Here is a 19,174-nt window from a genome sequence, read left to right as displayed (position 1 = left end):
TATGAAGCCGCATCCCACTAAACTGATTTGTAATGAAATCGCACGTCAACCCAGCACCACTAAAACTACCTCCTTCAGTCGTCTCCACGTCAGTAGCCGGAGGTACTTCCTCCTCCTCATCCGGATCAGTTAAATCTACTTCAGATTGAGCATGCATATCCGTATACTTACAAATTTTCTTCTTCTTACGCACTAACACCTTACACCCCTCATAAACCTGTGCACCTATTGCGCGTATGTTCTCATTCTCAATTTTTGCAACCTGAATTCACCTAACATGCTGGGGCGTGAGAGAAAGATCCAGGAACTCAGCAATCAAAGTAACATAAACCCCACCACTCAACGGGCTGTTGGGTTTAAGATTGTGACCCTACCCACAAAGAGACTTTGCAACACTATAAGGAATGTTGACATTAACATCCTCTCGTAAACAACTGAGACATAATAAATCAGCGATGCTAACTTTCTTTGTATTCTGTCATCTCTGATTAATGGTGTTGGAGATAAACCGTTGAATAATGTGAAGACGGTTGTCTTTGATGAGGGTGTAGGAACTGCTACTAGCTTTGTAAGTCCGCTGATGAGTCAAATTATACCAAGCTTCCTCATGCTCAAATGTATAGCTTAAGAACTTCCCCGTATCCAAATAATCCCTGAAAATATCATCATCCACCGCATCATCCTCATAGATTGTAAGAGCATTTTCCATGTCTATGATAGTCACGGAATGCATTTGACCACCCAACTGAAAAGTCATCAATGTATCGTTGTTACGCCTTGCGGTGTGAACAAACTTTGCGGTTGAGAAGAACTCCAACCACCACACATTATATATTGGACGGTCCAGATGAAAGAACTCATACCAATCATTAAAACCATGACGACCCTGACATGAAGTATAATATTTATGAACCAACATATCTCAAACCTCATCAGCTAAACCAACCTCCTCAAGAGGCTCCCAATCAGGATAACGGGTAGCAATAAACTTTTGACCCTCAATCTCGGTTAGCACATCCATCTATTTTGTATAATTTTCATGAGTTCGATCCCAAACTAAGTAAGGATGTAAATCATTAGGAAGCTTATGAGCACGCGGATGAATTGGTGCCATAAGCACTGACTGTGAAGATCTTGGTAGTTTGGTTCCCTACAAAATAGCCAGCATACACAAAAACCAAATCTGAAAGAACTATGTTAGCGTTAGTCAAAAACAATATCACAATTCAACTTCCACATTCGTTTTCATGTTTGACAAGTATCCTCCATATTCATAAAACTCATTCAACAAAACCTCATCATCTCATAAACACATTACATCATACTTCCATATTGCCAATAAAAGCTTTCATGCAATTATAATCATAACAAAATAAAGCAATAACACATGAAGCTAGGCATGCTACATTCTCACAATCAAACTCAATTCAAAAGTCAAACTGAGTCAAACTTAGTTAACTAAACCAAAATACCCAAATTGACATGAACCCTAAATTTAAAAATCAAGCAATCAAATGATTCATGGCAATTAACAACTAACAAACACATTAACAATCATCACTAACACCTCAATCATGGCAATTAAGCATAAAAATCAAAAACCCATAATTTTCACATACTCAAGAACCCTAGAATCAAAACTTGCAATTTAAGTTCAATAAGCATGTGAATCAAGTAATAAGCATGTTAAAGAATCATAATAAACCACAAAATTGGCCTAAATCAACCCAATTGACACCCCCACACTTAATTTCAACAAAACCCACATGAACACCCAATTAAAATTCAAAATTAGAAGAGATTATATGCAAAAAGGGTGTTTAAATCATCACCTTAGTCTTAGGAGGCATGATGGATGATGGATTTGAAGGTAATTTATAACGACCCTCATTTTTCCATTCTATATTTTTCCAATATTAAAAGCCCAAACAATATAATTAAAACTTAATGATTAAACTTTAATCAACAATTGTTAAGTGTTAAGAGTTAGAAAACATATTAATTAACTTTGTACAAAAATTGACAAGTTAATAAAAGATGAAAATAATAAACTGTTAGTCGACACTCACTGCTAATTAAAATTTATGCATTTATGTAATATTATAACTAATAACCTATAAGTAATAAATAAAAAGTGACATTTATATAAATAATAAAACAATTGGGAACTAAATATATACAAGTCATGAATTAGTAAAAAGAAAATAATACTTATCATGTAGTAAATGTAAAAATAATAATAATAATAATAATAGTAATAATAATGAGACTAAAAAAATCTTACATCCTTATGTTGACTAAAAATAAAGTGTAAACTAGTACATCCTTATGTTGACTAATTATAAACTAGTACCACCTATTGTTGACTAAAAATTATAAAACAAAATAAAATTATTAATTAGAACATCCTTATGTTGACTAACACTCTAATACTTGCACTATATAAACACCTAGTTTCTCATTCACAAATCACACCAAAATCCTCTCTCAAAAACAATCTCTCCCTCTCCCTCTCTTGTGGTATTCGGATCTTCAAGCTTGTTCTTCGTGTTCTTCAAGAATCTTCAAGGAGTTCTTCAAGATTTTCAAGGCTTTGATCTTCCATCTTCATCGTGTTCATCTTTTCTTTGTTAATTATCTTGAATCTTCAAAGGTATAACATAAACCCTAAACTATTTACATAAACTTTGATCTTTGATAATTCATATTCATATTATAAACTTGTTATTCATAAGTATATACATAAACACACCTAGATTTATATATACATATATACATGTAAAAAAAATATTTTTATATATATATACATATATATACGAATTATATATACATATACAGATTAAAACCTTAAACCCTAATTACACCTAAACTATAATTCTTAAACCCTAATTAATTAAACTCTAAACATTTATGAAACCCTAGGACATTAATTACTAAACCCTAGTTATTAATTACTACTTTAATTAACTAACCCTAATTAATGATACCCTAATACTACTTATACTAGTACTTAACATGTGTACACTATTACTATTACTAGCACCTATAACCTACTAATTATATTGTAGCACAAAAACATTTTGGGATATGTATTAGAGATGTATAGATCTTCGAACTTTCTTGACGAATGGTTTCTACGAGATTCTAGGCAGAGGGTTTGGATTTCCGATTTAAAGGGTCCTATGGCTCAAGCCCCTAGATCTAAATTAGCCATTCGAAGGGAAAGGGGTGATTAGAAGCTTATCTAATACGGCAAGTATCCTAAAATGGAAACACTCATAAAAGTAGAAACTCTCTAGTCATAGAAACTTAGTAAAATAAGAAACTTTCTAAAAATAGAAACTTTATAAAAATAGTAACTTACTAGGAATAGAAACTTAGTAAAACAAACTATACTTAAACACATACTTAAACTTAAACATGGGCAAAACACTTAACTACTCTTAAATGTCAATAGGTTGACTTTCCTGCTCACTCGTTCAACTCTCTATTCCGAGGAATAACTCTCTCTACTTACTAAGGTGACTTTCATAGCCCCACTCTTATTGCTATAGCACTTTTTATACTTACTGGGGTGAGACACATGCTGCTTTTATACTTTAAACAACTTAGACACAAGTACGAACCTAAACTGTACTATGACTAGCTTATGCTACTAAGACCCCACAGTGATATTTTTTAATTGCTTTCAGGATAAGGCATTCTTAATTATTGAGGGTAGGCCTATCGGGAGTAACGTCTCCGATACATTTGACCGTGATGTCTTTGTATTACTTAATAATGATTTAAACATGGTGATAAGGTACTGTCAACTTATCATCGGGGCAACAAAACAAACGTTTAGTCTAAAATATCACGAATCAGTACTACTTTTGGATCTGCGAGATCTACTTTTTGATCCTGCGGGAGATCAACTTTACAACTAAATCTCGTGGTCTAGAAACAACGATAACTACTTTTGTTAAACCTATGAACTTCACTCAACCTTTTTGGTTGACACTTTAGCATGTTTTGTCTCAGGTGCTGTTTGATTCAAGCTTTCTTATCTACTACTTATGTGATGCTACTTGGACTTAGGATCAAGAGATATCGCATTTATTACTTCTGCATATGAACAATTACTTTATCGTTATTTCCATTATTGTAACGACATTTCATTTTCCGCTGCATACTCAATAAAGTTAAATTTTCTCATTTAGTATTGTTCTCGTATTATAATATGTTGGTTTATTTGATATTAGTAACGTTTCTTCCAGACCCTATTGGGAGGACGTTACAGATTGGTATCAGAGCATAACCAGGCTGTTATAGAGAACCAGGATTGCATTTTTATGTGTGCCTTACTTGCTAGCTAGGGTGCCTTAGCAATCTAGGAAACTATAACCTTTCCTGCCTTACACTTAAAGCACTTAGGATTGCCTTATAATCTTAACAATCATGCTTTACCAAACTTGACTTAAAGATTCTAATCAAAGTCTCTTTCCTAATGTAGGACTACAACTTTTCTTGACCATAGTGCCTTTAATTGTTGCCTTTAACTGTTAAATACTACACTATACTTTAGAAACTTTACTTATCTTAGAATGCCGAGCTAATCTAAGAACTCTGCTCACTTTCCTGAGTACTATCCAATTACACCACCGCATCTAAATGCGGCACAATGATTTCAGAAATTCTTGACATTCATAAGTCATCTATCATGGTTATGTGTATTACATATGTATTACATGAAATATTATCCATGATTTTGAAACTCTTATAATTGTTACTACTCACACACAAACGTATATAACTCCCTGTTATATCACGTACCTATATGCTTTATGCCTTTATGCATCGGTTTGTGAATCGAAAAATGTCATTGGGTTATCACAGTATACGAATTGAAAGTCTTTAATCAAAAGATTATTAGATTACATACTTATCACTTTATGATCTCGACACGTCATACTGCCATTATTAAAGTATAGACACATCATATCTTATTATATCTTATCGTATCTATCCCAATAGATTTTGTCTAACACTTTTCCTAAATTCCCTCCGTAAATTACGGAAATCTTTTGCTATATACACGTATTCGAGGAGACGAATATATCATCCAGTATTCAACACTAATCTCATATCAAAAACCCTAATTCCAAACACATAATATGGATTCCTCGAACTCTTCGAGCTCCAATGGCAGCGTAACCGGAATGAACAAACCAATCAACCATAATCTATTTTGGATGAATTGGGGATGGGTTCGTAGTAAACTTAATCAATGGAGACAAGAAGAAGGTGATCCCTTCCACCAACCGAATTCACCTCTAGGTGAAGAACCTGAAGCACTTACTGGCGAACCCGTTCGGAACACTATTTTCACCCGCATTTCCAGGATATCCAGTCACGAATATATAATATCTAAAATTTTAGATCTTATTCATCCACTTGTCCGAACCGCCAATCATCCCGGAATAATAGAAGAAGTCAACGAGCTTCGCGCTCGAGTAGTGGCTCTGGAGAATATGGTGCGAAACCTACGAACACCAGCAGTAGCACCAGCAGCATAACCAGTACCACCAGTACCATCGGCATCACCACCAACATCACCACCAACATCACCAGCTTCACCAACGACAACATCCGCATTCCACGCCTCAACATCACACTCAGTACCTCAAACATCAACATCATACGCCCCATAGATACCAAGGAATATTATTAATAATGAGTTAAGATGTATTGACTCATTCTTCCTGAAGAATTACATATGTATACTTTATATATATGGATTGGAACAATAATAAATCTTTTCGTACTAAGCTATTACGTGTGAATCTTAACTAGTATGTACTACATGGTTAATTCATATCACAATATGCTATGATGTACATCTTTTGTTAATAACTTAACAATCGTTAATCATTGCTTCAATACAATAAACTCCATTTCGTAATAAACCAAGTGTATTACTCAAATACATGATTGATTGTATACTTTAATTTTCGATGTACTCGAAACTTTCTAGAAAATATCATTAGTGCCTTATGAATTTCACAAGAATTCCAAGAGCACCAACATCATATACCGAAGTATATCAATAACAATGAACGATGAAGTATTAATTCATAACTTCATTAGCGAAATATTTCACGACAATTATGAAATCTCTAAGGTTTTGGAGATTATTTATTCTCGTTTCAACAGCAAATCAAATGAGTTTAATATTATATTAGCTCATTAAAACCATGATTACATCTGAAGAATACATATATGAACGTATATCTTCTCTTTTGTACAAACTGTTAATTGTAAAAAATATTTTAACGGGTAGGTAAAACCCGAGAGATATTCATATCTCATAAAAATATGTTACATTGTACATTCTTCCATTCTGATTCAGCAGTTGTTAACTATACTACTTACATTCACATGATATATGTATATGTTCACCAAAGAAAAACCATTTTCATACAAATTCAGTTACATACTCTGATTTTGACATATCGAAACTTAAGTAAAGCTTTAGCAAGTGTTATCTTCCTAAAGATCACTACATTCATGAATTATATTCATTCGTATTCTATGATGAATTATCAAATCAAACCACCGAACTTACCATTCCTTACTTTTGAAAATCACAACATTTCTTCATCAACCGTTAGATCCATTGATGGATGTATCTTACGCTTAAACACTTCAAATTTAAAATTCTTGAAAACATCCTTTGAATCTTGACGATCGCAATCAGCGTTTAATCATCTAAAAATGAAATTTCTTGAAACCATTTCGGATTGATAACCGATGATTCAAATATGGCTGCATTAAATGCAGAGGAAATAGAAAAATTGTAGATGGTCTTAAGGGCCAACAGTTTGATAATAAAGAATGGTACGTTGGAAAAGCTCAAAAGAAAATTTGGAACTGAAAAACGGATTGAGCTAACCATGGAGGAGACCAAGGACAAACACAAGGGCCAAACCCTATATTCAAAGAATCCAGGTAATTTTGGATCCGGTGAAATCTTTAGAGAATATCTTGCTCCGAAGTCATGTTAAAAGCTTGCGGAAAATTTTTCTTCATCAACTTTCGAACTTAGAAATTCCAAAATATTATCATAAATATCCTCTATATTTTGAAAGATATCTTCATAACAATTCATGTCCGCAATTAAGTATCTCTTTGCGATATCTTTATAAAGGAAACTGTTTTAGTTTCTATATTCTGTAAAATTCGAGTTTAAATTATAAATGCTTTGAAGAAGTGTTGGGAATTGAAGCATGAGTTAGTATAATATAATGACGTTAGGCCAACGTGATTATATTACAGTAAGTCATGCTAAGTTTTTAATGGAAGATGATGATTCATAGATTTTATAATCATCATTTTCCATGTTACACGACTCTTACATTCTATTTAACCTCTAAACATATCAAGAAAATATTTTTCTTGATGATTCGGTCTTTTCCGGATATTCTGGTAATATGACAAATCAAATCGTGCTATTACCTTTCCTTTCTACTTTATATATTATGATCATTCGAAACTTCATACCTATGAATTCTGGACCATTACTCGCTTGACTTGAATTCGGGAAGAAGAAACAAAAGCATAAAGCTCCGACATATAAGGGAAAATATAAAGCCCGATAACGACTCCGAAATTACAAACTGTGTATATCAATGCGTATAGCAATATAAAGACACGGGATAATTAAAAACACTATAACCCCAAGAGCATAGTAGAAGTAAACAGATTCCTCTGGCGGTAAAAGAAAAAGAAGAATGACTGCATAGATGGTCAATATAATAACCAGGATCAGAACTGGATTAAGCATTTTCTTAATCTTTTGGAAGTTTGAATTGAGAAAGAAAGTATAGAAGTGGTGAAGATAATGAAACGAAAGAAGCTAATTTATAGCAAAATTCCAAACACATCAATCGAGGCAAATCACCGCATTTAATTAAACAAATCTCAAAATTTCGTAAATACCGGAGAATCAAATCTTATAGATTACGAAGATTTCCTTTAATTCCTTGAATTCTGGAAATCAATTGTGACTACGTCAAAAGTTAAGGCGAACATTTAATGTTCTCATTTCACTCTTTTATGATAGCTTCATTTATACTCTTCCTATAAACGAATCGTTTTATCCATATTATTCAATAGTTATAAAACTTTATTTTTCAACTTATATTCATCATTAAAATATTCTTGTTGTAAACAATGAAGATCTCTATCAAATTTCATGACTGTGATTTTCACGAACTCCTCTTTGTTTGTCTGCCCTAATATTGTGGCATAAAATGCTCAAGGTTTTAAATGAGTTCAATACTATTCATAACACATTTCATGTATCCAATTTACTGAAATGACTTGTATAACATTATCATTTTGAATGATCTTCGCATTAATGATAAAATGCACTTCGTTGAATAACCTATAGAAATCATGGAAGGAGAGGTCAAACAAACGCGTAAAAGCAATATACCTATCGTTAAAGTCCGTTAGAATTCGCGTAGAGGCCCCGAATATACCTGGGAACGCAAAGACCATATGAAACGGAAATATCCCCATCTCTTCTCAACTGCTGATGCAAACGAGGAAACTACCTAAAAACTTCGGGACGAAGTTTTCAATAACGGGGAGGTACTATAACGACCCTCATTTTTCCATTCTATATTTTTCCAATATTAAAAGCCCAAACAATATAATTAAAACTTAATGATTAAACTTTAATCAACAATTGTTAAGTGTTAAGAGTTAGAAAACATATTAATTAACTTTGTACAAAAATTGACAAGTTAATAAAAGATGAAAATAATAAACTGTTAGTCGACACTCACTGCTAATTAAAATTTATGCATTTATGTAATATTATAACTAATAACCTATAAGTAATAAATAAAAAGTGACATTTATATAAATAATTAAACAATTGGGAACTAAATATATACAAGTCATGAATTAGTAAAAAGAAAATAATACTTATCATGTAGTAAATGTAAAAATAATAATAATAATAATAATAGTAATAATAATGAGACTAAAAAAATCTTACATCCTTATGTTGACTAAAAATAAAGTGTAAACTAGTACATCCTTATGTTGACTAATTATAAACTAGTACCACCTATTGTTGACTAAAAATTATAAAACAAAATAAAATTATTAATTAGAACATCCTTATGTTGACTAACACTCTAATACTTGCACTATATAAACACCTAGTTTCTCATTCACAAATCACACCAAAATCCTCTCTCAAAAACAATCTCTCCCTCTCCCTCTCTTGTGGTATTCGGATCTTCAAGCTTGTTCTTCGTGTTCTTCAAGAATCTTTAAGGAGTTCTTCAAGATTTTCAAGGCTTTGATCTTCCATCTTCATCGTGTTCATCTTTTCTTTGTTAATTATCTTGAATCTTCAAAGGTATAACATAAACCCTAAACTATTTACATAAACTTTGATCTTTGATAATTCATATTCATATTATAAACTTGTTATTCATAAGTATATACATAAACACACCTAGATTTATATATACATATATACATGTAAAAAAAATATTTTTATATATATATACATATATATACGAATTATATATACATATACATATTAAAACCTTAAACCCTAATTACACCTAAACTATAATTCTTAAACCCTAATTAATTAAACTCTAAACATTTATGAAACCCTAGGACATTAATTACTAAACCCTAGTTATTAATTACTACTTTAATTAACTAACCCTAATTAATGAAACCCTAATACTACTTATACTAGTACTTAACATGTATACACTATTACTATTACTAGCACCTATAACCTACTAATTATATTGTAGCACAAAAACATTTTGGGATATGTATTAGAGATGTATAGATCTTCGAACTTTCTTGACGAATGGTTTCTACGAGATTCTAGGCAGAGGGTTTGGATTTCTGATTTAAAGGGTCCTATGGCTCAAGCCCCTAGATCTAAATTAGCCATTCGAAGGGAAAGGGGTGATTGGAAGCTTATCTAATACGGCAAGTATCCTAAAATGGAAACACTCATAAAAGTAGAAACTCTCTAGTCATAGAAACTTAGTAAAATAAGAAACTTTCTAAAAATAGAAACTTTATAAAAATAGTAACTTACTAGGAATAGAAACTTAGTAAAACAAACTATACTTAAACACATACTTAAACTTAAACATGGGCAAACACTTAACTACTCTTAAATGTCAATAGGTTGACTTTCCTGCTCACTCGTTCAACTCTCTATTCCGAGGAATAACTCTCTCTACTTACTAAAGTGACTTTCATAGCCCCACTCTTATTGCTATAGCACTTTTTATACTTACTGGGGTGAGACACATGCTGCTTTTATACTTTAAACAACTTAGACACAAGTACGAATCTAAACTGTACTATGACTAGCTTATGCTACTAAGACCCCACAGTGATATTTTTTAATTGCTTTCAGGATAAGGCATTCTTAATTATTGGGGGTAGGCCTATCAGAAGTAACGTCTCCGATACATTTGACCGCGATGTCTTTGTATTACTTAATAATGATTTAAACATGGTGATAAGGTACTGTCAACTTATCATCGGGGCAACAAAACAAACGTTTAGTCTAAAATATCATGAATCAGTACTACTTTTGGATCTGCGAGATCTACTTTTTGATCCTGCGGGAGATCAACTTTACAACTAAATCTTGTGGTCTAAAAACAACGATAACTACTTTTGTTAAACCTATGAACTTCACTCAACCTTTTTGGTTGACACTTTAGCATGTTTTGTCTCAGGTGCTGTTTGATTCAAGCTTTCTTATCTACTACTTATGTGATGCTACTTGGACTTAGGATCAAGAGATATCGCATTTATTACTTCTGCATATGAACAATTACTTTATCGTTATTTCCATTATTGTAACGACATTTCATTTTCCGCTGCGTACTCAGTAAAGTTAAATTTTCTCATTTAGTATTGTTCTCGTATTATAATATGTTGGTTTATTTGATATTAGTAACGTTTCTTCCAGACCCTATTGGGAGGACGTTACATAATTTGATGTAAAATTCGATTAGGGTTTGTGGGGGTTAGAGCAAATAGCCGGCTTCTTGTATGTGTGTATGTTAATTAAAATCCAAACAGCAAAATAAAAAGAGAAATAATTTTTTTTCTGGGCCCCGATCGCGGTCGTGATTTGGGCTATCCCGGTCGCGATCCAAGCACAATTGGTACCAGTATTTTTAGACACGTGAATCGCGGTCGCGATCCGGTGTATCTCGATCGCGATCGAGCTTATGTCTGAAACCCAAACTTCTGTCAAAGTATTACGGTCGCGATACTCTGTGTTGCGGCCGCGATCAGGACCCCATTTTTATTTTATGGTTTTTATAGTTTAAAATGCATGCAACAAATACGAAAATATCATGAAAATAAAATCTAAACATGCAATTCTAAATGAACATAATTTAAAAATGTGAAAATTATTAAAGATTCTATCACGCGACTCGTACCCGTGCTAATTAGCTTTTAAGGTGCAAGGTGATGTAATCATACTCGTTAGCCTCAACTCCATCATAGTAGAGTTTTAAACAATGACCATTCACCTTAAACGTATTCCCATTCCCGATTAACTCAACATAACCTGTCGAAAATGCTTTCTTCACCTCATAAGGTCCCGTCGAACCGGACTTCAACTTCTCTGGAGAAACTTTAAAACGCGAATTGAAAACAAGAACCTTATCCCCCGGGGCAAACTCCTTCTTATCACTTAAATGGGCATCGTGCCACCGTTTCGTTTTCTCTTTATATGAGACTAAACTCTCATATGCATCTAACCTCAACTCATCCAACTCATTTAATTGCAACATCCAACTTTCACTCACTTTCTCTAGGTCCATATAACAATTCTTCAACGCCCAATATGCTCGATGTTCCACCTCTACCGGAAGATGGCACGCTTTTCCATAAACAAGTCAAAACGGCGTGGTCCCAATGGGCATTTTGAATGCGGTTTGGAAGGCCCATAAAGCGTCATGTAATTTGCGTTGACATATCTTCAGGATGTCATAAATTGTCTTTTCAAGGATACGCTTTAAAGCACGATTAGTATTCTCCACTTGCCCGCTCGTTTGCAGTTGCAGGTGTTAAGCGGTGGAGAATCTGTGAGTAACACCATACTTCTTTAACACTTTTTTGAGAATGTTATTAGCGAAGTGGGTGCCATGATCAGAAATGAGCGCCTTTGGAATTTCAAAGCGCGAGAAGAGATTCTTCAAGAAGTTCACCACGACCCGTGCATCATTGATGGGTAGAGCTTTGGCCTCCACCCATTTAGACACATAATCGACGACTACTAATATATATTTACACTTGTGGGAACTTGGAAAGGGTCCCATAAAATCAATTCTCCACACATCAAAAACTTCACACACTTTGTGACGACCCGGAAATTTCCGACCAAATTTAAACTTAACCTTTATATGTTTCCGACACGATAAGCAGAATTTGTAATGGAACTACATTCATGTAATCAATTACCCTTCGACCGTGTTCGACGATTCACGAACAATTATGTGTATATAGATATGTATATATAATATATAATATTAACTGAAAACATTAACAAAGTATTAGATATATGATACTTTACATGAACGTAATTGTTTCGATATATTTATCGACAGAATTAAGAGATAATATCAAATGATTGAATTATCAGATACAATATGATATGATTACGGGCCTATGTTATGAGGTCCACTGTGATTTAAGAAATCTATTCTTTTTGACAATATTCGGAAAATGGTAAAGTGATTTATAAGTAAGAACAAATGTGTCAATTAACGGGAACTAGACAAGGGTTAGTGGAAATTCCTGTTTAATTTTCAAGGCATGTTTTATAATATTTTCCTAGTGACCTTGATAAGATAACTATGCTAACTTTCATTTTATTTAATATGAAAGTAAGAACGTGGAGTGTAAATAACTTAGATGTTGGATATCGACAAGTTAAGTAACTCGACATTTTTCATTAAGCTGATTTCATACTTTTATTTAACCTTTGGACTTTATCCCATGCTTCACCAACAGACTGTAATTTAAAAACTTAAAACCTATTATGAATATATATAATTCTACTTTTCTAAAATGTTTTATGATATAACGATTTAAATTAATATTAAATATATTTATACGCGTATTATACGTACATAGTTTTATACTTTTGCTATACTTTAACTTTACATTTACTTTACTTTTACTTTACTTTAACTTTAATAATTCATACTTTAATAATTCACTATAATAATTCATACTTTAATAATTCATACTTTAATAATTCACTTTAATAATTCACTTTAATAATTCATACTTTAATAATTCACTTTAATAATTCATACTTTAATAATTCACTTTAATAATTCATACTTTAATAATTCACTTTAATAATTCAAAAATATATTATAAATAGAATTCAATGGGTTTCATTATTTCATAGAAAACTTGAAAATATATTTCTCTAAACTCTCTCAATCAAATTACATATATATATTTACTTAGTATTACTTCAAGATATTATTAGTATACATAAAATACTACGACGAAGTTATATTCAGACAATTTCAAAATAAGTTTCAAACGGAATAGAGCTAAGGAAATTATGGGTTATAGCTATGGAGGTTATGGGTATTGATCGAGGGTATTGCTCATGAGGTCAACCTAATGTTTATCATTTTCGTTGCGTCTACGTACTTTCCTGCAATATTGAATCACAATATTGATACGTTCGTGAATTCGAGACAAACCCTGCACTTGTTCAGTGTCGTCATATACATAATTGCTACGAAATACAGTATTGTGAGTTCCATTACTCCCTTTTTTATATATATTTTTGGGCTGAGAATACATGCACTATTTTATAACTGTTTTACGAAATGGACACAAGTACTAAAAACATATTCTACGTTGAGTTGTACCACTTTGCATATTTTTCCCTAATAGCTTGGTAACTACCATTTACATGCGGTATTGTAAACGCGAATCCTATTGATAGATCTATCGGGCCTGACAACCCCAACCGGACTGGACGACCAATATTCAACGGTTGCACAGTACTTCGTTCCAGTGACTACACTTGGTACAGTGTAGTGAGATTTCATAATAAATGGAATATTCGACGTTGATTAAATGTTAAGTATAGTTACCAATTGCTCAACCACTTAGAATATTTTTATTAAAACGTTTATGTATATGAAATCATGTGGTCTATTACTATTACGGAAATGATTGATTATGATAAACTAATGAACTCACCAACCTTTTGGTTGACACTTTAAAGCATGTTTATTCTCAGGTATTAAAGAAATCTTCCGCTGTGCATTAGCTTATTTTAAGGATATTACTTGGAGTCATTCATGACATACTTTGAAAGACGTTGCATTTGAGTCGTTGAGTTCATCAAGATTAATATTAAGTCAATAATAGTTGGATGTAATATGAAATGGTATGCACGCTGTCAATTTTTGATGTAAAGAAAGTTTGTCTTTTAAAAACGAATGCAATGTTTGTAAAATGTATCATATAGAGGTCAAATACCTCGCAATGTAATCAACTATTGTGAATCATTTATAATGTATATGAACGGGTCCTTTCACACTTAGATGCCGGTTTGTGGCATCTCATCACGTTTGGTAATGGTGCCCGTTCTTTGGCATGCATCACAAGTGCGGACAAATTCATGAGCATCCTTAAAGATTGAGGGCCAATAAAAGCCCGAGTCAAAGACTTTCTTAGCAGTGTGGCTCTGTCCATAGTGACCACCGGTGGGACCATGATGACAATGCTCACGAATTTGTTGAGCTTCTTTCCCATACACACACCAGCGAATCACTTGATCTGTACAAACTCAAAAAAGATGAGGGTGATCCCAAAAGTAATATTTCAAATCCACAAAGAATTTCTTCTTTTGCTGATAAGAAAACCTCTTCTGAAGAACACCCGAGGCTAGATAATTTGCGAAATCTACAAACCAAGGAACTTCTGGGTCATTGTCGACCCGCATCAAAAACTCATCAGGGAACGTGTCCTTAACATCCGACTTATTGACCTTTTCCAAATTAGGATTCTCAAGTCAAGAAAGATGGTCAGCAGCGAGATTCTCAACCCCCTTTTTGTCGTGAATATTAATGTTGAATTCTTGTAGGAGAAGAACCCAACGAATGAGAGGCTGCTTGGCATCTTGCTTAACAAAGAGGTACTTAAGGGCTGAGTGGTCGGTATAGACAATGGTCTTAGACAACACCAAATAAGGTCAAAATTTATCAAATGCGAAGACAACCGCGAAGTGCTCTTTCTCAGTTGTGGTATAATTAATCTGAGCTCCCGTTAGTGTCCTACTCGCGTAATAAATTGGAAGGAAATGATTATCATGGAGTTGCCCTAAAACGGCTCCCAACAAAAAATTGCTAGCATCACACATTAGCTCGAAAGGTAAACTGAAATTAGGCGATACAATTATAGGAGCTTGTGTGAGCTTGGTTTTCAGAATGGAGAAGGCGTTCTTACAATCGTCATAAAAGTTAAATGGAACGTCTGATAATGCTAAAAACAAACATATATTTCATAGCATTATCCCTCAAGAAAGACAAGCTTTTGGTTGCAATTGTTCTATTTACAAGTGATATTCGTTTAAATAATAAAAGGTGAAGACAAAAGACAGATTCGACGATTTGAAGACGCAAACGACCAAAAAGCTAAAAAGTACAAAGTACAATCCAAGAGGTTCAATTTATTGATGAGAAACGTCTCAAAATCACAAGAGTACAAGCCGCAAAATGCAAAGTACAAGATATTAAATAGTACGAAAGGACGTTCGAAAATCCGGAACCGGGACCAGAGTCAACTCTCAACGCGCGACGCAACGGAGCTAAAATGACAAGTCAACTATGCACATGAATATAATATAATATATAAATAATTCTTAAAATTATATATATATATATTATATTATATATGAAAAACCGTCGGCAAACAAGATAACAAAAGATTGTGAGCTGTCCCTAGACTCCATGCGATCGCATGGCAAATGCAAAGGAAGCCCATGCGATCGCATGGCCCCAAAAGTTTGGCCAGGTCTATAAATTTCACGAGTTTTGGCCAAATTTTACACATCCTTTTCTATCTACTCTCTATCTCAATATATATATATATATATATATATATATATATATATATATATATATATATATATATATATATTTATAATTTTAATTTTAATTTAAGATTAATAATAATAAGGTTATGTTAGCGAATGTTGTAAGTGTGTAAGTCGAAATTATGTCCGTGTAATGCTACGCTATTATTAATCATTGTAAGTTATGTTCAACCTTTTTAAATTAATGTCTCGTAGATAAAAGTTATTATTATGCTTATTTAAATCGAAGTAATCATGATGTTGGGCTAAATATTAAAGACGGGGTAATTGGGCTTTGGACCATAATTGGGGTTTGGACAAAAGAACGACACTTGTGAAAATTGGACTATGAGCTATTAATGGACTTTATATTTGTTTAACTGAATGATAGTTCGTTAATTTAATATAGAGATTTACAATTTGACGTATATATAAATAACCATATACACTCGATCGGACACGATGGGCGGGATATTTATAAATACTAATAATCGTTCATTTAACCGGACACGGGAATGGATTAATAGTTAATGGACTCATTAAAACAGGGGTGAATTATGTACAAGGACACTTGGTGTAATTGTTAACAAAATATTAAAACCTTGTTACAGTTTAAGTCCCCAATTAGTTGGAATATTTGACTTCGGGTATAAGGATAATTTGCCGAGGACTCTCGCACTTTATATTTATGACTGATGGACTATTATGGACAAAACCGTATGGACATATCGAATAATCCAGGACAAAGGACAATTAACCCATGTTAATAAACTAAAATCAACACGTCGAACATCATGATTACGGAAGTTTAAATAAGCATAATTCCTTTATTATATATCTTATCGTACTTTTAATTTATCGTCATTTTAATTTATCGTCATTTTAATTATCGTACTTTTAATTATCGAAATTTTATTTACTGTCATTTTATTTATCGCACTTTTAATTATCGCAATTTAATTTTCGTCATTTACTTTACGCTTTAAATTAAGTTATATTTATTTTTAATATTTTACATTAAGTTTTAATTGCGACTTAAGACATAAAATCGACAAATTGGTCATTAAACGGTAAAACCCCCTTTTATAATAATAATAATAATAATAATAATAATAATAATAATAATAATAATAATAATAATAATAATAATAATAATAATACGACTTATATATATATATATATATATATATATATATATATATATATATATATATATATATATATATATATATATATATATATATATATATATATATATATATATATATCGGGAGCCTGCGGCCCGGCGTTTTTGTGCAATAAACCCCTCCGGCCGAAGACTAGTGGTATATATATATATATATATATATATATATATATATATATATATATATATATCTTCATACAAATATAGTTTTAAAATATAGGGTTAAACTTGGCTAGTTCCCTGTGGACGAACCGGACTTACTAAAAACTACACTACTGTACGATTAGGTACACTTCCTATAGTGTTGTAGCAAGGTTTAGGTATATCCACTCTATAAATAAATAAATAACTTGTGTAAAATTATATAGTATTTAATAGTATTTCGTAGTAAAAATATAACTATTTCTTACCCCTATGCTTTAACATCAAGTATTTTTGGCACCGCTGCCGGGGACCCGAAAGCAAAACGCTATAAAAAAAATAAAAACTAAAAGATTTTTATTAAGTTTTAATTTCTTTTTATAAAAATACGTTTTATATAATACAATCAAAACTATAAAAGAAAAAGAAAAATATATATCTATATTTTTAAGTTTAGTTAAATTTAAAAAGTTTATATTTCTATTTATTGTGAAAAGTTGTAAAAACTAATAAGTAAATTTTTCTTATTTATAAGTTTTATATAAATATTTTACAAAAATATAAAACAGAAAAAAAGTAAAACGTAAAAATAAATAAATAAATAAAATAAAACTATCTGAGCCTGCACGAATTTGAGTCTGCACTCCAGCTGAACCTGAAGCTCATACGATTGCATGTACCCAGGCCTTAAAACCCATGCGACCGCATGGTCCCTTCTGACACGTCTGAACCTGGTACGATTAGGGTTGTTTTAATTATTATTATTATTAATTAATTAGATTAGGGTTTTATTTAAATATTAATTTGTTTTAGTTTTATTTAATTTGTATTTTTAAGTTATAATTAGTTTTATTAATATATAAATTAATACTTTTATAAAATAATAATATAAAAATAATATTTTTGTAAAATTATTTTTTTATAACTTTAAGCCTATTTTTATATTTTGTATATTTTTAATCGTTTAATCGTAATATTTGTATTTTTATCGTTCGTAACTAGTTTTAAACTTAGTATTTTGCCATAGTAGCTCTAGATTTTTAGGCTTTGCCGTAAAATCCCTTAAGTGCTTTTTCTTTAGATTAAGATTTAGGTACTTTAGAATTTTGCGACGCCGTTTTAAGATTTTTGTACTTTTTAAGTTATTGCCGTTTTGGATATAGAATTCCTTTTAAGCTTTAATACATTTAGACGTAAGTTTTAATTTTTAGTTTTTAGAATTCTAAGTTTCGACGCTTATTTTCTTATTTTTATTTTTCGACTATTTGTTTTTCGACATTTGTTTTTCGACCTTTTATTTTTCGACGTTTTCTGACGCACTCTTTTTCCTTCTTATTTCTCGACGCTTTAGTTTTTAGGACATAGAATTTTCTTTATTTTCTCTAAACTTCAACGAAAAATTATTTTAAGCGGTTAAATTGATAGACATCCAAAATTTTCTGGTTCGTAGTAATAGTTGGATTTGTTAGTGGCAAGTTGTGGGCTTTCGATTTAAAGGGTCCTGGCTACCTGTTGCATCTATTGGCTATTCGAAACGTGGGCAAAATCAGAAAAGTCTATTAATTTGATAACTTATATAATTTTTATTTTTTTTTAACTAATAGGATATTCTGTGAATGCACCGAGCAAAACGTTCACCACCTTTCATACGTTCACCACCTGTAACTCGA

At 31.9% G+C, this 19,174-nt stretch overlaps 1 protein-coding gene across 1 annotated transcript; it reads right to left on the bottom strand.

The window, feature by feature from the left end:
• Positions 1 to 1,021: 1,021 nt before the first annotated feature.
• On the bottom strand, positions 1,022 to 11,885 carry LOC139889567 (uncharacterized). Its single transcript, XM_071872514.1, has 2 exons — positions 11,592 to 11,885; positions 1,022 to 1,150 (listed from the first exon to the last, which is right to left on the bottom strand). Exons 1-2 carry the CDS (start codon positions 11,883 to 11,885, stop codon positions 1,022 to 1,024), a joined length of 423 nt encoding a protein of 140 aa, XP_071728615.1.
• Positions 11,886 to 19,174: the final 7,289 nt, after the last annotated feature.

This window comes from Rutidosis leptorrhynchoides, chromosome 1 (assembly GCF_046630445.1).
Source record: "Rutidosis leptorrhynchoides isolate AG116_Rl617_1_P2 chromosome 1, CSIRO_AGI_Rlap_v1, whole genome shotgun sequence".
NCBI lineage: Eukaryota > Viridiplantae > Streptophyta > Magnoliopsida > Asterales > Asteraceae > Rutidosis > Rutidosis leptorrhynchoides.
Note: the sequence above shows the minus strand (reverse complement) of the source record. Positions and strands in the feature narration are given on the sequence as shown.

Coding starts and splice junctions, on each gene's coding strand:
- LOC139889567 (XM_071872514.1), bottom strand. CDS start 11,885: ATGGACCTAGAGAAAGTGAGTGAAAGTTGGATGTTGCAATTAAATGAG. Junction 1,151..11,591: donor GGAATGGGAATACGTTTAAG/GTGAATGGTCAT, acceptor GCTATTTTGTAG/GGAACCAAACTACCAAGATC.